Here is a 21555-nt window from a genome sequence, read left to right on the forward strand (position 1 = left end):
CATGTGTTTTTATCTCTATGTGATTACTGCATTTTAAAAACCAATACCAAATTTGTCGTGCTGTATTAAAGAAGGTTTATTACTTTATAGGCCTCTTGAAAAGAGGCTAGTGGGAATATTGAATTCAGGTTGGGATTTTGATTAGAGATATATTGGCTTGTGACACTAACTAGCGGCAGCTAGTATCTTTTAGCCTTAGATTACTTTAGGTATTTTTGCAACATTTTAGGGTCCTGGATTCTCTGTTTTGTCATCCCATCACCATAGGATGTTAAAGAAAAACCAATTGAACTTAAAAATGGATGTTTCTTCAGCAGGTGATCCAAATATTTGCCCGCATTTTTCTTTTCATTTTTAAAGTTAAAACTTTCGTGCACATGAAGTCTAAATAGGGCTATTGATTACACATTTGCATTTTATTTCTGAAACACAAGTACAGCTATAGAATGAAATTTTATTTTTAAAATGACTTCTTTTTTTAAAAAACAGCTAACAAGCACTAATATATTCTGAGAAATATCTATGTCCTAGTATGTTTCTACTTATAACAATGTCCTTATGCAACAAAGTTGTTCAATTACTTTTCAATTTTGGTTTTATGAATACGCAGTCGGGATACTACATTTTCAGTAACTTTTACTAAAGCATGCCAAAGGATTTCTCAGAAAAAAAATCAACTGCTTCTATTTGTGGCATATTTTAGGTATCTATCAAAGTATGTTGCATCAGAATAAGAAGCATTCACCTAATACTTTAAACTTAAAATAATTCATGTTTTGAAAAGATATAATGCCTCAAATATTTTGGTAAACATATTGACTGAAAATGTATGTTATATGGAACCATAAATGTGTCAGATGCATTAAGTGTGATTTTAAGAATTATTTTTTGAAAAAAAATTCTTGTGGAGCTTAGTACTGAATATTCAGAAACATCCAAAGCCATGATGTATGGTAGATGAATCTGTAAAACAATTCTTAAAGTTTTATTCTTCTATATTTTATATATAAAAATTGTCATGAAAAGTACACGAGCAGTATTTTGCTTTGGGTAAGATGTTTGCTGCCTCTTAGATGGAAAATATTTAGCACTTGTAATCCTTCCTTATAGTTCAGTATAACAAAAAACATAAAAATGGGTGAGTTCAGGTAAGTGCTACATATAGTTACTAGCTGAAATTCAGCATTATGAATTGTAAGAGTTTTTGCAAATAAAGGTTGGTCAATGCCTTGTGATTAAACATTAAAAAAAGAGAAAATTGATAGAATGTTTAAGTTTTATTTATGGTGCAGTCCTATATCTTACACCATATTCTACTCAGGAAAAAAATGCTCCATTGAATTAAATAGTAGCTCCTCATTTAATTCTACAGACTTGTTGCCTCAATTCTGCTTATGCAATTTCTTTTACCACTTTTACTGGTTCTTAGGGAATTATGCAGAAAAGATGAAAAGTTTGTGGTAGTTTTATAAGTATCTCAAGTCAATGTTTTTAACTTTCTCCATAACTGCTAAACTAGGGGTCCCCAACCCACAGGCCTTGGCCCACTACTGGGTTGCGGCCTGTTCAAAACCCAGCAGTGGGAGAAATGGGCACACATGTGCCCATGAAACTCCATTGCACAAATGGAGGGTGTGCGTGAAGCTGCATTTGTGTGAATGGAGCTTTGCGCGCAAATGCCATCCACTCACGTGAATGGTATTTCATATACGAGCACAGGCACCTTCCACTTGCGTGAGTGGAGTTTCATGCATGAGTGCAAGCACCCTCTGCTCATGCGCAAAGCTCCATTTGCACGAATGGAGGGCGCCATGGCCACTGTTTGTATATTTGCAGTTTTGTGCGTGTGCGCTTGCCACTCATACCCCCCCTCCGCCCTGGGCTGGGTTGCCAAGTTGGAAAGGTTAGGGACCGCTGTGCTAAACCAAATATTTGAATAAAATACTCCACAGGTTGATGAAAGTGGAGAATGGTGAGTGAATATCAACTCTTTGGTTTCCATTTTGAAGCATACCCTGGACTAAAATCTGGTTGCCCAGTAGACTGCAAACGCAACCTGTATGGTTGATTTATGGTTAATGGTTAGTTATGGGCTAATTTTACGTGTGTATGTGGACATAGCCACTGCCTTGAACACAGTTTTGAAAATTAATGAACCTTTTTTTAAAAGGTTCTGTACTGGATGGATTCTTGCTTGATTTGAATTTAGTATTGATAATAAGCATGTTGACTGTTCAGATCATTTCATATGTATAATCTTCATGCTAGCACAGTATTTTCTGCTAAAATTATAAATGTGAATCAATGGATAAATGAGCTAGGAAGGTAGTTTATCCTGCTAGCTGCCATAAGAGTCATCAGTTCTATTGCCTCTGAATCATTGTGATTGAGGTGGTGAGATTTATGCTTTGTAGTGGCATGCAGTGAATGCATTCACATAGGGCAGGAAAGCAGGGGCTTTTTAGCTTGTTAACTGAATAGATTTTGTGTATTTAGAGAAATTACATAAGCAGTATTTGAAAGAATTCTTAGCTGAAGTTAATTAAGTTGAAGCTTAATTAAGCTACGTTCATTGAAAGAAGGTAGAAAAATTTACTTAAATCCAAATGTATTGGTTTTACTAATGTATGGCTGGCAAAATGGAGGGTTGTCATTATCACATTACATTGCTTAAAGTAAAGGAGTTTCTAGTAATAACTGTATATTAATGGTAAAATCTCTTGTTTTTTGTGTTTGAAAAGTATGTATCCGTGTGTGAAGCTTTTGCAAGTCTCAAAATGGAGATACAAGTATAGATATTCAGGCTGATCTGAGCTACTGACTTTATTCTCTGTATTGAGACAAGTAGAAGGGTTAAGCTTGCATATTAAAGAGAATCTTAAATGCCACTTATTTATTGTTGTCTTTTTCCAAGAATGTAAAGTATGCATGTTTTAAGTCGAAAATGTCTGATCCAGAGTCAGCAACGTGTTGTATAATTAAATGGGTATCTATCTTTTGGTTTTCCTGGTCCAGTTCTAACTAGTGCATATTCTAGTGGATTGAGAACATAGATATATAATAATGAGTGGAACCCTATGTGCAATTCTGTTCATCGGATGTGTTGTTCAGCCAAAAGTATAACACCAAAAACTATATCTATAATCTTTTTGGAGTTAGTACATATATTTGGAATTTTGCGGGTATGTTTGATTATTGGAAGGCAGACTATAGACTATATGTATCTACATTTTGATCTGAGATGTTTCATGTAGATAAACATAATTGATGACAAGTGAATCCAGTGGATGCAGCTTTGAATGTGAATTGATCAAAATGGCTGAAAATACAGTAAAAGTGTCACACACTGGTTCAATAGAATATTTAAAATTTGTGTATGGGGGTGGGGTGATGTCCTTCATACATTATGTAGTTAGCTGTTTTGGAAGTTCTGTTAATATATCTTTTTTTAGGCTATTGCCCAAAATGTACAAATAGTCCTTGACTTATAACCACAATTGAGCCCAAAATTTGTGTTGTTAAGTGAGACATTTATTAGGTGAGTTTTGCTCCATTTTATGACGTTTCTTGTCATAGTTAAATGAATCACTGCAGTTAATGAGTTAGTAATCTGGTGGTTAAGTAAATCTGGTTTTCTCATTGCTTTTGCTTATGAAAAGGTTGCAAAAGATGATCATATGATCTTGGGACACAGCAGTGGTCCTAAGTATGAAACAGTTGCCAACCATCTGAATTTTGATCGCATGATCATGTGGATGCTGCAAAGATTGTAACTGAAAAACAGTCATAAGTCACATTTTTCAGTACATTCTAATTGAATAGTCACTAAATGAACTGTTGTAAGTTGAGAACTACCTGAGTATGTCAGGAAAAATAGTTTGAGAATACCAATCCCCCAAACCCCCCAAAATGTACAGCTTTCATTTGTATTATCAAATCATTGGCAAGTTTCTATTTTGTTGCAAGTAATACTCAGCATATATTGGAATATAAATGACCTGGAACAGTATGTGGACAATCCCTTTACACTGATTGGTTGATGGTGAATCCTAGAGAATTAATTCCCAAATGGAAAACTGCATGAAAATGTGACAGTTCCCACAAAGATTTGTTTAAAGTCAGAGTCTGAAGTTTGAGAAACTACTTACATTACTACTATGTTCTGAGTGTAATGGGTGCTTTAAAAAATGTCTAGGACTTGTGGATATAAAATAGGTTTAAGAATGCATAGTGCCTGCTGAATCTATAATTGTACTAGGCATGGGTCTTTTATTTTGATCATTTTCAGATATAGAATTGTACAAAATAATGTATTGCACACATAATAGCACTATTTATAGAACTTTATGTACATATTTAGAACTATTCCCAAATTGTGTATATTAGTTGGGAAAGAATATATGTTGAAACTGAGTAAAAGTGACTTGCCTAAGGTTAGTTTGTATATTCAAAGCAAATTATTTGGAAGAGAAGAATTATACAAGATATATCAAGTCGGTTCCCACAGGCCAAACACAAAATGTTTTTGTTTTGTTTGCTTAGAGAAAGAAATGCGCCAAACAGAATAGTTTAGAAAAAAATTGCAACCAGTTCAATATTTTATGTAATAAATTTTTATGGAGCCTAATTTTGGTTTGACATATATGTATGTATGTATGTATATGTCAAACTATATATGTATGTATGTATGCATGTATGTATGTATGTGGAAATGTCTGCGTGTCTTATGGAGCGAATATTGCCAAAGCCTTCTCCCCACCTGCCAGCCTCCACACATTTTTTGCCTCCGCACACCCCGTTTTTAGCCTCCACGCATCCCATTTTTGACCTCTGTGTGTCCTGGGCCATGCAGAGGCCGATAAAGGGGTGTGCAGAGGCCAAAAATGGGAGTGCGTCTTATGAAGCGAAAAATACAGCAGTTCTGCCTAAAAGTATTATTTGTTGTTCTAAGCCAATGCTTTCCATGATTTCTAGAGATTTTATGAAGATATAAAGAATTTGGGGGCTCAGTTCAATAATACAGGAGGATGCTGTATTAGTATATAGATTATATTAATATATGAAATATTTTCCATTTTCAAATAGTTACATATATTATCTGATTTAAAGTATAATCTCTGTATAATAGCCAATATTAATCAGAGATGTAGATAGGCATCAAAGGTCTCTGTTTAGGGGAATGAGTTAAACCTCTTCACACATAGGTTGAAATGTTCCCATTTAATACCAGTTACTATGGAAACAGATTGCTAGTTTATTAAATCTTGATGCTTCAATTGCCAGCGTCCTGGAGAGCAAGGAGCCCATTACTTTTCTGCATTTGGGAAGCTGGCATGCTCTAAAGTATATCTCTATTCCCCAGCATCATTTTTTATTTCCAATAAGTTTTGAAAGCTTCCTTTATAAATGATGTGCAACTGTAGAGCAGTTACTCAGGAAAGATAAAGTAGATATGGAGCTGAAAGAAATGCTTGGATACAGTCTGGACAGTGTTTGCATCAGATAGCTACTTTGTGGATGGATAAATTCCATTCTGTGAGATTACCTTTTCAAATTTCCAACTCAAAAGCTCAAGAACCATGTGACATTATATTCTTCTTGATATAGCCATTTATACCTTTATAGTATGTTTTAATGAGAAAGGCCAGGGGAAAATATTTCAGCTTGGTGTAGGTTCTCCTATTGCTATAATTTGGGGAGAAATATTAAACCTCAAAGGCATCTTTTTAACATATAACTGGTCTCTGAAGAGCTACAGGATAGGTCCTCAATTACAATTATAGTTCAGCTCTAAATTTTCATTGCTAAGTAAGACAGTTGTAAAGTGAGTGTTGCCTCATTTTATGACCTTGCCACAAGGTTGTAGAATGAGTCATTGCCGTCATTAAGTTCATAACATGCTTGTTAAGTGTCTGGCTTCCCCACTGACTTTGCTTGTTGGAAGATCACAAAAAGTGATCTCAGGATCCTGAGACATGGCAACCTTCATAAATATATGCCAGTTGCCAACCATCTGAATTTTGATCATCACATTGGGATTCTGTGAAAAAACAGCCATAAATCACTTTTTTCAGTGCTGTTGTAACTTTAAATGGTCAGTTGAGGGGTACCTGTAACTGTTTTTTTTTAAGGTACTCCTATTTCCAATATAACTTTCTCAGCATTTATTTATTTAATTTTAAGGTTTATATGACTGCCTACCTCACAACAATCTATAAAAATATGGCTAAAAACAAAAGTTCCCCTTTTCTCCTCCCTCCCTCATATGAGACCAAATGTCATCCCAGTTCAACCCTTATCTTAGCCCCGTGATAGCAAACCTATGGCACGTATGCCACAGGTGGCACGCGGAGGCGTATCTGCCGGCACTGCAGCCCTCAGCTCAGGTGCACATGCGCACAACAGCTAGCTGATTTTCGCCCTTCCGGGGGGCTAGCATACACCATTTTCGCCCTCCCCAGGCTTCAGGAAAGCCTCCGGAGGCCAAAAATTCCTCTTCACCGTGCGGGGTTTGCTCACGCATGCACCGGGGGGGTCACTTGTGCATGCGCAGGTGGGGATTGCTTGCGTAGATGAGTATGCCCAATAGCATGCGCTCACACACAGTTTTGGCACACCTTTAGAAAAACGTTAGCCATCACTGTCTTAGCCCAATATGTGGAAGAATAACTAAGTCTTTGCAGCCTTCTGGGAGACTGAATATCATGAGGAAGGTTTCTTCTTAACATAAGTTCAAGATCCCGTCAGATAACTGTAGTTGGTACATAAGATGCATTTGTTTAAAGACTTCTCTGCCACCCATTCTTCCAGCAGGAACTCTGAATCCAAGAAGATCCCCAAATTGCATGCCAGATCTGTCTGGGGAAGATCATTTCTCTTGACTCCGGAGGGTCCAAAGTCACTGGAAGCTTCCATGGCTGAATATGAATTTAAACTGGAGATTCCTCCAGACCAACTTCAATATCCCAACCGTTATTTCACTCGGATTATTAGACTCCTTTTAAACAGCAACATTGCTGAGTAGGCATTTTGTCTGTACTGCAATTTGAGAGGCATGGCTGCTTTGGTGCCAATTCTCGAATCCCACACAGCCATTTTAATGGCATTTAATGCCCTGGAATTGGAGGAGTAGCATGCTGCTGCATGGCATTCTCTGCCACTTTTTCTCTCTTCCCAACCTCTTCAGCCACCCATGCTGAAAAACACTGGTGGAGTAAAAAGAGGATGCAGCTCTTCTGTCAGTTTTCCCATCTTGAGAAGTGAATCACCACATCAAAAGTTCAGAGAACCATGGCCCAGCTTCTCTCCTCCAACCCCAAGTGGCAGAATTTATTTATTTAGAAGATTTTTATGACCAACTTATTCTCAGCGACTGAGTGGCTTACAACCAATAAAAAACCCAATATAAAAGACTAAAAAACAGTAATCTCCATCCTAGCAACAACGAACAATTAACCAGCCACTTGATGGGCTCTGTCCCACATGGTTCTCCAGGCCTGTTTTTCTGCGGATCACCAAAATTTTCTCAGGGACCACTAGAGCTCCACGAACCACCAGTTGTTGACCACTGATTTAGGGCTCGATAACTACCACTTTTAAACTCCAGGCATTCGTATTTATTTCCTGTTGCAAGATTGTAAATATAAAGGGTGTGCCATTTTTCTTTTAATTTCCTGCCAGTTAATATGCCAACCTACACAGGCTGCTGCAGGCTTCCTCTTAATATTGTACCGCCCTGAATGCATAACAGTTGGCAGCCGCCGGATCTGACTATTATTCACTATTAGAGTCAGTTGTTCTCAAAGTCTGCCCTGAGGCAGCCGAATGGGGAGATCGCTAGAAAGCGAAGCCTTTCTGCCGCTTTGAGCAGAAAAGCGCGCACTTCGTTAACTTTGCTTTGTGGCTCTGATCAAGTCAATTCCTTTTTTCGAAATCCCCCCTTCTTTTTTTCTTACAGCCAAATTTTTTTTTTTAAAAAAAAACAACTTTTCGGGGTGGCCGCCGGGTTACTTGACGGGCAGAGCCAGACACGTTATGTCACAACGTCTCTCGCGTCACGCCTTGCGATTTTCAACAAACCCAGTTTAACAAAAGTCTTTTCCAAAAGACAAAAGGCTGCCTTCGGAAGGCGGGAGAAGCAGGAAGAAGTTCGAACAGTGGTTGCCAACGTGGGGCCCATGCCCCTGGGGGGGGGGGGATTTGATTTTTAATGGGGGCAATTTGAACGTTGTTTAACACCACATTAATGGCAGTAGAGTTCACTTTTTGAGTAAAGTAAGAATTATATGTCACCGGGGGGGGGGGAATTCAGGATTTTAGTCATGCTTGGGTGGGACATGGCCAAAAAAAAGATTGGCAACCACTGAGTTACAACCTCCGCTTCGAAACGGGACACTCACAAATGCACTTTCTCTCTCCCCCCCTCCCCACTTTCCTTCAGCCCCTCCCGGTGCGCGCCTTTCGCCGATACGGAGTCCAACGCGAGGAAGCCACGCCCTTTCCTTTAAAAGCCCGCCCCCTTGTCTTTGGCGGCGGCGGCGTTCTGGGAGAGCCGAGCTCGCTCCGGCAGATTCTCGCGCTCGAGCTCAGATCGCCTTCTCCGCGGGTGCGCGCTCGCGCCCCGATGCCTCTTCCCTCCTTAGCAGCCTAGCTAGACCGAAGGGAGAAAAGAGACGCCGGGGAGAAAGGCGAGAGATGCTCTCTGCGGCGGCTCACCGGTTGCTCCGAAGCTGCCGAGGGAGATGGCGAGCGCCGCCTCGGATTCCGATGCTTCCGGGGCCTCCTTTTGCCGAGGGAGGACGAAGTCCGGGCGGCTGCCTTCTCCTCCCAAGGGTCCGGTTGCAGGTGAGGCTTAAGAAACTCGCCCTCTCGAGAGCGGTGGCGGCGGCGGACTTCGTTGCTCTACTTCCCTTTCCAGGCCTTAGGGAAGAGTTTTTGGATCGCAACGCTTCCCCGCCGGGCAAGGCGAGAGTTGGGCGAGGGAGGGAAGCTGGCAGGCGGCGTTAACTTCTTCTGGCGTCGCTTCAAGGAAAGCCTGGAACTTCAGCCGCCCTTCTGGAGATGCTGGGCGAGAAGGAGGCGAAAGTTGTAGTTTGGCTTGGGGAGGGACGATGTGGGATAAAATGAGCCTCCTTTCGCTTTCTCCGCTCCAGTCCCCGTCCTTCTCTCCCCCCCCCCTCCCGCTCCCCAAGATTTAGCGAATGCAATCCTGGTTTCTCCCTGGAGGAGAAGCCCGGCGGGTCCTCTTGGCGGCGGCTTCTCTCTCCTTGCAAACATTTCGGGTTGTTTCGCTGATGGAATACTTGGATGTTCAGGAAAAACAGCGTCCTTGTTCAAAGTTTTCCTTTAAAAAAAAAAAGTTGATCTGCTGGCATTAAAACACAAGACGCGTCTCTGGTAAATTTTCCACAGGATCTGATCAGGAAAAAAAACATCCTGTTTAGAGAGTCTTCAGTCATGGCCTCACTGGTGCTTTGTAGTCCATTTTTAGAATAATTTAGACCGTCTTGTGTTGAGCCAAGGGGAAATAACGACAACCTCAATGGTGTCCAAGGGATGATGCGCTTAGTTGGCATAGCTCATGAAAATAATGAAGAGCTGAGCTTTATTCGCCCAGTGCTCCGAATTGCAATATAGGCAGGCATTGCTTAATCCAGGCTGTTGTGAATTCAGCTGGTGTGGGTGGTAAACTCAGAAAATTAGATTAATTCAATAAACCATGGTTTGTTACCTGGTGGTTGGTGTGTTGTACAGAGCTAAGCCCTAGAAGATTTTGTTCATTGCTGATTAAAAAAGGATAAGTAGCCCATATTGTTTTCTTCGGTGCTTAGAAACTCTAGTTTTAGACTAGGAGTCCTCAAACTTTTTAAACAGGGGACCAATTCATGGTCCCTCAGACTGTTGAGGGGGCCAGACAGGCTGGGGGGGGGGCATGGCTAGGTGGTCATGTGACTGGGTGGGTATGGCCAATTTAGCAGTGCCTTAAACAATACACACAAATTAAACTTTAATTTGTTATGCTCCTGGGGGTGGAAAGCAGGCTAGTGAAGGGATATGGTTGCCTTGGATATTTTGTGTGTGTGTGTGTGTCCCTCCCTCTCTCTGGAGGCTGGGGAGGCCAAAAACGGGCCCATTTTGGCATCCTTGGCCTCCAGAATCACTCTGCCACCCCAAAACAGGCACATTTGGCCTCCCGAGGCCTCCGTGCATCCCATTTTTGGCCTCCTTGGCCTCCAGAAGTTGGGTGGGGCCCAGTGAGTAGGTGGGGCAATGTGGGTGGGGCAGCCTTGTCCCACAGGGTCCAGATTAATGGCTTCAGCGGGCCATAGCTGGCCCACAGGCCGTAGTTTGAGGACCCCTGTTTTAGACTGTAGTTTCTGCTTTCTGCTAAAACTAAAATAATTCATAATCTTAGCCCAACTTCTTTCTATTAATGTACTTAAAAGAGAAAATTCAATAGTGTACTCCTTTTGCAACAGACTGAATAACGAAGAAATGTAGAATGTATTATATTTGACTAACATTTTAATCTGAAGCTCTGCCTGTTTTTGAAGGATCTCCTTATTAATTATGCTCCAGAATACTTAGAAATTCTATGACAGTTACTTGAAGGGACTAATCACTTCAGCTGAAGAACATTATGATCAAAGGAAAAAAGGAAATTTAGAAAAAGATGCTGCAATATTAAGGGTACCAATGAATCACTATTCAAATTAATACAATTTTCCATCATAATGTTACCTGCTTTTAAAACCCAATGATTCCAAACTGATCAACAGACGTTCCCTTGTCAACAATTTTATATACACATTTTGCTAAATCTTCATACAGTCTAATAGGAATTCTTTGTTTGTGAGCCTCTAGCCATTTTAGGAACAAATGTATTTGGCAGAGGTTATTGAATTGTTTGGGGAAAATAGGCTAGAAAATAATATTTGAACCTTTTTGGCTCCAGATATCTACCCACTATATCAACCACTTTTGAAATATAAACAATTGTCCATGAAAATGAATCCTCTAAATAAGATCTTACATGTGAGGTTCCTGGTGAGTCTCCTTGCTATTACAGCAGGCTTTTAGCTAATATTAAAAAGGTTAATCTTGTTAACATTAATCCAAGATTTTATATATCCAGCATTTTTGGGATGCTTCATTATGTAACACAAGGTGGAACCTGTCATAACAGTTTATTATCTGTAGGTTTCTACTTGATTTTCTCTTAGTATTGAGTAGTTCATTAGTCAAGAGTAGAATTGGAAGGGCAAGCCCTACGATGGTCATATTTGCTTACAGATTTATTCCTGGGATGAGCATCTTGCAGTCCCAAGGCTCCAGGCCTACTTTTTTCTAACCCTTTAAATTCCTTTTGACTACAATTGCTGAAAATAACAGAATTTCCTCCCAGTTTGAGATGGAAAATATGTGAGAGTTTGTTTTGAATATCAGAATTAAATGTATATAGAGATTCTCAGTCATCCAGATCATAGTTGTCCCAAAGGTGCTTTTTCAAGAGGCAACTGGACTTTCTGGTTTTTCTTTGAAGACATTTCACTTCTCATCCAAAAAGCTCCAGAGAGCTGAAGAAGCTTCTCAGATGAGAAGTGAAACATCTTCAAAGAAAAACCAGAAAGTCTAGTTGTCCCTTGAAAAAAACCATTTGGGACAACTAAATGGGAGTCAAAGCACTTTTGCACATAAATCAGATTTTCCAGTTGTTCTTGTCTTTTATATCAGCAGTCCCCAACCTTTCCGGCTCTCTAGACTAACAGGTGAGGAGAGGGAATGGTTCTGCGTGAGCACAGTTCCATTTGCGTGAGCAGAGGACACGCACCTGCCACTCACGAATAGAGGCTTGTGCTCACCCGCTGCACATTCAGATGGTGCTGCACACACGCTCAACTGCCACTTCTATGGCCTGCTTCCAAACAGGCCATGGTCCAGTACTGAGCTGCAGTCCAGGGGTTGGAGGCCCCTGTTATAGATAGTATTTGGGAAGGGAAGTTATTTGTTATCTCAATTAAATGATATGCATGCATGTTAGTCTACAGCAGATAATTTGGATAATTAATTTCTGCTTGTTCCTGAGTTAATGCTTATAGGTCAGTGATCAACAATATAGCACTTCTAACGACAGATCCCCAAAATTACTATTATATCCTTATGTGAGCTCATGTAATATTTGATGGAAAGAATCTGAACTACTGACAGCCAAAGGAAATTGGCGATAGAGAAGAGTAGAAGGCATTCAAGATGGGCTGGACTTAGATCTCTTGTGGGCTCATGGTTGTTAGTGCATTTGACTCCTCCCTTGAGCTCAACTTGGTCATCTCCTATAAAACCACCGAGACTGGGTTTTCTCAAGGTTCTGAGTAATGACCCAATCAATTCAGGACTCTGAGGCTGTGACTTTTCTCAAAGATCCATTTTATTGGGTACATTATATTGGCACATTCAAATGTGAAACCAACTCTAAATATTTCCCACATTTTGATATAATAAAAAGAATAGATATCACCCACCCTACTAGTGTCATTGGTCACGTTAGCCAAGCAGGTGGATGGCAGGCTGCTCAGCTACTCCCTCCAGCAGTTATGAGCTCTCATTGATACGACCTTGATTCCCACCAGCCTTATTGCCCCATAGCTTCCCCTACCCCCATATGTATGGCGACTAAGATACGGAAGTAAAAGGAACATGAAACAATACAATAGCAGAGTTGGAAGGGACCTTGGAGGTCTTCTAGTCCACCCCCTGCCTAGGCAGGAAACCCTATACCGTTCCAGACAAATGGCTATCCAACATCTTCTTAAAGACTTCCAGTGTTGGGGCATTCACAACTTCTGGAGGCAAGTTGTTCCACTGATTAATTGTTCTAATTGTCAGGAAATTTCTCATCAGTTCTAAGTTGCTTCTCTCCTTGATTAGTTTCCACCCATTGCTTCTTGTTCTACCCTCAGGTGCCTTGGAGAATAGTTTGACTACCTCTTCTTTGTGGCAACCCCTGAGATATTGAAACACTGCTATCATGTCTCCCCTAGTCCTTCTTTTCATTAAACTAGACATACCTAGTTCCTGCAACTGTTCTTCATATGTTTTACTCTCCAGTCCCCTAATCATCTTTGTTGCTCTTCTCTGCACTCTTTCTAGAGTCTCCACATCTTTTCTACATCGTGACGACCAAAACTGAATGCAATATTCCAAGTGTGGCCTTACCAAGGCATTATAAAGTGATATTAACACTTCACGTGATCTTGATTCTATCCCTCTGTTTATGCAGCCTAGAACTGTGTTGGCTTTTTTGGCAGCTGCTGCACACTGCTGGCTCATATTTAAATGGTTGTCCACTAGGACTCCAAGATCCCTCTAACAGTTATTACTACTATTGAGGAAGGTACCACCTATACTGTACCTGTGCATTTCGTTTTTCTTGCCTAAATGTAGAAACTTACACTCTTCACCATTGAATTTCATTTTATTAGATAGTGCCCAATGCTCAAGCTAAAGTGGTTTTGAGAGTTGACACTGGGATGACTATTGTCTTATAAAATAGATTTTTTTTACAGCAGGTTGGGCTTTATCCAGGCATTTTATATTGGTTATATTGTGCCGATACAATATCTGCAACATGTGAAAAAATTATGCTTATTTTTTATTGAAACATAAACTTGTCATTGTAAATTCTTCAATCACTAGCAAATATCCACAACAGCTTCAAAAACCCTATAAAAACAAAGATATCATGTTGGTCTATGGAAAAACTTCTGAAATACTTCTCATAATAATGTCAACAATATACTGTTCTAGTCTGATGCATATTTAGCATCACTTTTTCAAATTTTGCTAGGATTCAGTATGCAGATACTGAATTGGAAATAAGCCATCAGACCTGGGTTTTTTAAACATTTTTTTTCCACAAATACTTATATAAACATGCATTTTCATGTTGCTTTTGAAACTAAGTATGTGTGCAAATGTATTTAGAATGTTACATTTATAAGAATACTACAGCTTCAAGCATTCTGGAACCAATATAAGCATAAATCTGTAAAACTTAGATAATTAGATTTATGAAGAGCCAACTGAATTCCTTTCTTGGAATTATGAAAATGTATGTATGCTACTATTTTGTGAAATTCCTTTAATTTTTCTTTTCTACTTAGTAGGTCATCACATATCACCTCTTCTGTTTATTAATACTCTTGCTTCAGTTTGAAGGGAAATGCAGTTAAGCGGGTTTTGGTAATTTGGAAATATTCTTTGCCATGTTTAAATAAGGATTAAATGAAAATGTTTCTAACAATACCAAACAAGGTGTGTCGAATTTTCCTTTCAGAATCAAATTCCCAATTATCAGATAGCAAAGCACATTGAACAGTTTTCACAACTGCTGCTCATTTTGTCTTCCGGGTAAGGGCTGATGGCAGGTTATATGCCCTCTGAGCAGCAGCTCTGCGTGTGGGGACATCCTGCAGTGGAATCATTAGTGTTATGGAATATACATCTGCAGCAGCAGAGAAGAGGAGTTAGCCATCTTTTTGCTAGAAAGAGACCAGAATTAAAGAGGCTGCACGATTCTGAGCTGGATGGGAAGGAAAGAGAAGAGGTTCAGAATAACTTGAATTTTTCAGATATATCTAGTAGCTAAGAAAGTGATAGCTTTAGTTTGGGAAGATTCTTTTTGGTGTAAGCAAATAAAGAATTGGACTCTATTGTATCTCACTGTCTTGTCTCTGGGATTGGGCCTGAGAATCAGTCAAGGAGGGATTGTTGGGATTGCCCATTTGCACTCTGGAAGAGCTATTCCTCACAAGGAAACTACAAGAATTGAGTCTCTTCTGGGTTGATCATGAGTTGATCAGCATGGGAGCCAAAAGATCATTAACTGCTATGCAGTCTTAATGGACATTTGAGGGACAAAAACTTCACTTTCTTAAACACTTTAGGATTTAATTACTTTATAGCTTGAAAGAGATATTTTAAATGGCAGTGAAGATCAAAGACTTTCAGTGAGTACATTTTTTTAATTTAAGATGGGTGTGGAAAGGACCATTTTAAAGGTTTTTAATTTAAAAGCAAAAGGCTTAACAAGATTGTGATTCAAGAAATGTATAAAGGGGACAGTGATTTAAAAAAAAAAAGAATAGTAAATAATTGCTGAATTTTACAAAACAAGGAAAGGATATGAGCTAAACTGTTGGACTAAAGAGTTAAATATATAGAAAACCTTTTTTTAACAAAACCCAGAAAGACAAAGAGAAACCTGCCTTTTACTTTTTTCAAAAATAATTGACATACTTTCATCTCACAATGGTAATCACAAGAAAAGCTGCTAAATTAGGAGAAGGAGTATGTAGTGGCTCTCTAGAACAACTTATAAATAAGGACATTTTACCAGATTATTGCAGAAAATGTTTAAAGAATTTTACAAAAAGATGACTGCAACAGTTAAAAAGGAAATGGAAGAAAGAGTTACAAGAATAAAAAATATATAAAAGAAGTTAAGAAAATTGAAGAATCTATACAGCAACTGACTGTAGACTTAAAGCATTGATAAAATGAAAGTTTTGAAAAGTAAGACAGATGTTATAAATGGAAAAATAGAGAAAGAGGTCAGGGTTGAGTTGAAGCTGGTTCCTCCCCTTCTAGATTCTTGTTATAAGAAAGAAAACTGAAGGAGTATATTCAAACAAATTGATTTATGGGGACTTACCACAACATGCTTGAAAACTTTGCTTTATGGTGAAGGCAGTGTTGCCTAAAAGATATTTCAGAAGAAAAAAGTGTTAAATTAGGAAGCAAAGGTATATTGTATTAAATGCAATGAAAAAATGGCAGAAATTTTATCTTTAGTTCTGAACGATTTTTATAAGTGCAGTTGAGCTCAGAATCAATATTTTGACATAATAGCCTTTTCTTAATTCTTTTCACATTTTAGTGGAAACAAGATATGGGTTAAATAATTCGTGCACAGTTCTGTAGTCTCTTTAACTTCAGAGATCAAAACAGCTCCAAATTATGTAAACTGATATAAAAATTAATACACCAATATAAACCTACTGGATTGTGTACCACATTAACAAGAATCCCACATTATTTCCGTTTGTTTTTGTTCCATAACTGCTGTGGTAATATTTTATTGACATAAAATGTAATGCTTCTTTACTGATTAGAAAAACTGGAGGCCAGTTACCTCTTAGATGCATGGAGAAATTCCCTTTCCTGTTCTATTTCTCTTTTTGAAGGTTAATTGAAGGTACCTCAATCCAAGGTATCCTACTTCAAACTATGTTATCAAATTCTTGGGTTAATAATTTAATGGCATTTATACTTGATCAAGCCTAACAAGGGAAGAAATTTGTTCCATGGTGTACTGGGTGCATACTATGAAACCGGATGCAAATTTGCAGGCATGTTTATTTTGACTATGTCATGTACATCAGTATAATAACCCCACCCAACCGGGGGCAAGTTCCTGCCTGTTTTACTACCAGTTTGCAACCTGTGCTCTGCACTCGCATATAATGTTCAATGGACAATTTACAGTGAACTGCACACGCACAGGAACTAAAATCCAACATGGCCGCAACATTGGTAGCTAGGGAACCAGTTTGGGGGCTTATCAGGCCTAGGTCACTGTGACCCAGGCCTGAATTCCACTACCAATTCAGCCAAACCAGCAGCAACCCACCTCTGCACCCAACTGCCAAATACTCTACCAGATTTCTATCCCAAATCTGTTCATAAAATGGGTCTACTTTGCTGCTGCTTCTGGTAGAATAGATTCCATGGATCAAACTCATAGTAAGTTAGAGTCTGAGATAATGTTCATTTTTTTCCTTATACTTTTACCATTCATATGGCAATTAAAGATAGAAATACCAAAAGTTATTCTTGGTTAATCATCTTTAAAATGTCTTATTTAATGAGTTAACATTGGTTTAACTGCGAGTGAGCCTTTTAAAGTAATTTGTAAGAAACTTCTATTATAGTTTATATCTGTTCCTGATTCTTGTAATATTAGAATAGTGGTCATAACAAAATCTGTTTAGGGCATCTGGTACATTATGCTTATGTATTAAAAATAATTTTAATGCTTATTGGGATGTTACTGCATCAGTTCAGAAATTGGTTTAAAACAGTGAAGTTATACTTGCATATTCCAACCAACCTTCTGTGATCCTAGCCATCTAGAAACCGTTAATAAAGCGGGATTAGATGCTCATATATTAATCCGGTCTTTATGTTTGCGGATTATGGCTTGTGTCTTGACATGCTGGTTTATTCAGGTGATGGATAAACAAACCATGTATTGTGCACAGGCTAGGTCATTTTCCGGAGCAAGGGACAGGAGGCTCCAGTGGATGGTATTGACACACCCATTTGGCCACGAGACTGGGATGAAGCTGAAGACACGCCTCTGTGCTCCACCCTTTCTTCTCCACCTCATCTCAGTCCAGCTAAAGAACGAGTCATATTTTTAACTTCTACTGCGATTTCTATCTACTGGAACCTCCTTGCCTCTGCAGCCACTGTAGCTAGCTCTCTGCTCTAGCCTGTAAGTAGCTCTACCTGGTTTTCCTTTCTAACCAGCAGGGAGTGTTACTTTGTATTTTTGGGATCGGAGAGAGCTCTGAGGTCGTGGCAGCCATTTCCGGCTTTGCCAAGCATGTGGCGCCGATCCCTGGGGGTTTTTATGCAACTGGGAGGCTAGAGGCTAGGGATTCCCAGCCCAGAGCCGCCCCCCCCCCCCCATTGCACCAATCGACTGGAAACAGTTTTGGCAGCTGAATTTGAGCCGCAGAGAGCACGGAGCGCTGGGAAGAGCGCGAAGAAGTTTTTTTGAACTGTGAGCATGGAGCGGAGGAGAGTGCGTGAAGCAGCCTGGTGCCAGGCAAAACAGATTGAGCCCACCAGGGCCTCGGTCTTGTAAGTCCTGGAATTCATCCAGGATGGCCTAGACAAGGGTCTCGCCCGGGGAACTGGGCGCAGGCAACTAGCCACCGTTGCCACGATCCTCCTGGGCGAGGGCCCGGTTCCTCTCACCCAACTTCCTGTTGTGAAGAGGTTCCTTCGGGGGGGTCTCCAACCTGCACCCCCCAGTGGTGCATAGATTCCCCACTGGAATTTTCCAACCGTGCTACGGGCTCTCATGGAGGAGTCCTTTGAGCTGTTGAAAACAGTTAGCCTGAAACACCTAACCCTTAAGGTGGTATTCCTAGTCTCCATCATATCGGCTAGAAGGGTGTCAGAGCTAGGAACACTCTCCTCTTGGGAGGACTTGTGCATGTTCCACAACAACAGGGTCATGTTGAGGTTGGACCCAGCCTCCCTTCCTAACGTGAATTCCATATTCCACCGTTCCCAGGAACTTGTTCTCCCCGATTTCTGCCCTAAACCGGCTAGGGAACGGGAACAGCAGTGGCACCGGTTGGACGTCAGATGGGCCCTGCGTATTTACCTGAAGCAGGCGGCATCCTTCCAGAGGTCAGAGGCACTCTTCCTATCTTTCCAACTGTCGTCTCTGGGTAGGAGGGCAACACCTTCCACCATTAGCTGGTGGATCCGCTTAGCCATCTTCCTAGCATACGAATCCCAGAGGTTGCCGGTGCCAGCTGGCATCACGGCACACTTGAGGAGTGCTGCCACCTCGGTGGCTTGGGCCTCCCAGGCCCCCATAGAGGACATTTGCAGAGCGGCTACATGGGTATCCCCATCATCGTTTATCCGACATTACAGGCTGGACACGTTCGCATTGGCTATGCAGCGTTTGGGCGCAGGGTGCTACAGCAGATTATTGCAGAGCATGAGTTCTCCGCCCATGGGACTTAGCTTTGGTAGGTCCCATCCACTGGAGCCTCCTGTCCCTCACTCCAGAAAATGGCAGTTGGTCTTACCTGAACTGCTATTTTCCAGGCTGGGAGTTCTCCTTTGTGCCTTGTTTTCAGGTCTGAAGGGAGCTCACTTCGATGAAGTGGAGAAGAAAGGGTGGAGCACAGAGGCGTGTCTTCAGCTTCATCCCAGTCTCATGGCCAAATGGAGTGTCAATATCATCCACTGGAGCCTCCTGTCCGAGCTCCAAAAATAGCAGTTCCGGTAAGACCAACTGCCTTTTTGTACTCTAGTCTATAGAGATTCTTAGTCTTCCAGATCATGGCCGTCTCAAAGGTGCTTTTTCAGGAGGCAACTGGATGTTCTTATTTTTTTCCTTGAAGTCGTATTGCTCTTCAGCCAAGAAGTTTCTTTAGGTCTGATTGATTGGTGGAGAATGGAAGGATTTGTATTCCTTGCAGATAGCTGGTCATTTGCATTCTTTTAGAGAGCCTTTGATGCCACTTGAAGGTTTATCTTTATCCTCGGGATCAACTGAGTGTTGAAAATGGTGTGGCGCCTTCTTGGCTACAGGATGTTTTCTGTCCTGTGTCTCTTCACAGTTGAAGACAGGCACAGGATATGTTGGAGATGAGTCTGTATTGTTTGTACCTCAAACTGAAATGCAAATGCTTCCTCTAGTCTGCAATTTTTCTGGAAATCCGTTCATACTCCCACACCATTTGAAGGATGTTCAATTTGTATTCTAGTGTTATGCTGTGGCCTGGGCTTATTATGGAAGTAATTAGGTACATTTCAGTATTTCTGTGAAATCCATATGTACTCAAGAAAGGAAATGATAATTTGGTATCTGAACAGAACTCCCTTTTCTTCTGTAGTAGCTCCTTTAATAGTGCCAAGCTTTCAACAGAAAAAAAATCATTGAATGTAACCATCTAAATGCTACCGTGTTTCCCCCCAAAAAACAGAGTCTTATTTTCTTTTTACACACAAAATATGGCTTGGCCTTATTATGAGGGGAGGGTTTATTGTTTTGGGGTTGCCGGGCGGCTGCTCTCTTGCAAGTGGGCTCCCAAAGAGCCGGGCACAGCCTCATGGGTGAATGGCTGTGTTGCGCTATCACAGCAGCACAACACAATAGCCATGAAGCAACCACGCTCATGAGCAGCCACCTGGCAAACCCCCTTTCCAGCTGGGCACAGCGCCATTCACTGACCTAGGGGTATCGCCAAGCCACAAGAGCACCTGTTTACCACTGCCCGGCTCCTGCGGCTTGGCACCTTCGAAATGCCAGTGAATGGTGCTCTGCACGGCTGGAGAGGGGGGTTGCGCGAGCGGCTGTTATGCTCTCACTCACACGCCTCCCAGCTTCACAATGCCCTGGCCCAGCTCTCCCTGCAGAGCCAGGGCACCTCTGCTGCCACTGCCATCCCAGCATGGCTTTTTCGGCAACTTCCAAACCAAGTCGTCTGGCAGTGGCTGCTCTGGGCGTACACTCTATGGTTGTAAGCTCTGCAGACAGACAGACCACATTATTATATCTAATCAAGGTATGAAATCAACTATATGCTTCATTGTCCAATCTCCTTTAAAAACAACATTTCAATTGCTTGGAAGTGGTCAGATTGTCTTAACACATTTTCACAGGTGACAAATCTTGTTACTCATAATTACCCAGTCACAAAGTAGTTTGACTTAATGTAAAACGTTTCTTGGTTTGATAGATCTGTCAATGAACAATTCATTTCCCCTAATGTGTTGCTGGTAGAAGTGACATTTGAACCATTTTCATCTGCAGTGGAGTAAAAGGTTGGGTTAAGTGTGGGATAAAAATAGATATTTTTCATCTGGTTTCACAATTGTTGTGACTTCAGGTTTTCCCTGTTCTTTTCACAAAAAGTAATGCAGGCTTTCACTTCCATCAGTGATGTATATATTATACTTTTCATCTGATTCATATACATGTTGAGCATGTTAAATGCCAGATGTTGATATATAAAAAACACCTCAAAGCAAATTAAACACACTTGTGTGTTAACATACAGAATTATCACGTTTTTCCAGGATATTTCAGCATTTGAAGAAAGCTATCAGACCATCTTATTTCAGTTACAAGAGATTTGCCTCCTTCAGCACTTCTAACAACAAAATTTATCCATCTTTTGCTTTTTTTTCTCTCTTCAGCATAATGGAATTGAAAGTGGCATGCTGCCATCACCGTGTTTGGCTGGAAGAGAGGAATGCCGAGGAATAATTTTCAAATGAAAAATATTTGCTTATTTGTAACTTTAATTATATAACATTATAACCATCTCAGCTTTTCTTGGAATTAACTGCAGAAGCCCACCATTTGAAAATAATTTACAAAAGCAAAATGATATAAAATTACAAATCATGTGTTTGTTGCCAGCCAAGTAAATATTTATTTTATTATTAGATTTTAATCACACCTTTATTACTTTATAAGTAACTCAAGACAGTGTATATGCTAATACTCCTTCCTCCTCCTATTTTCCTCACAACAGTCCTATGAAGTAGGTTGGGCTGAGACAGAATGGCTGACCTAATGTCATCCAGTTGGCTTTCATGCCTTAGGCAGGACTAGAACTCATCGTCTTCTCATTTCTAAGTCAGCACCTTACCCACTAGACAAAACCGACTCTCTTTATTGTTCAGTGGCAATAATAAATATTCCTGTTGAAAGTTCTAGCTAGTAACAATTTGGGA

The 21555-nt window shown here is 40.4% G+C and overlaps 1 protein-coding gene across 1 annotated transcript in view; it reads left to right on the forward strand.

Annotated features, from left to right (window-relative positions):
• Positions 1-8521: 8521 nt before the first annotated feature.
• Positions 8522-21555, forward strand: part of MCUB (mitochondrial calcium uniporter dominant negative subunit beta) — a 52303-nt gene continuing 39269 nt past the window's right edge. The window contains exon 1 of the mRNA XM_014051715.2: positions 8522-8844. Coding sequence (XP_013907190.1) covers positions 8695-8844 — 150 coding nt within the window. The 5' untranslated portion in view covers positions 8522-8694. The remainder of the gene's footprint in view (positions 8845-21555) is intronic.

Source organism: Thamnophis sirtalis, unplaced genomic scaffold (genome assembly GCF_051295495.1).
Source record: "Thamnophis sirtalis isolate CommonGarterSnake01/CBP01778 unplaced genomic scaffold, rThaSir2_p1.2 scaffold_10, whole genome shotgun sequence".
Classification (NCBI taxonomy): Eukaryota; Metazoa; Chordata; class Lepidosauria; order Squamata; family Natricidae; genus Thamnophis; species Thamnophis sirtalis.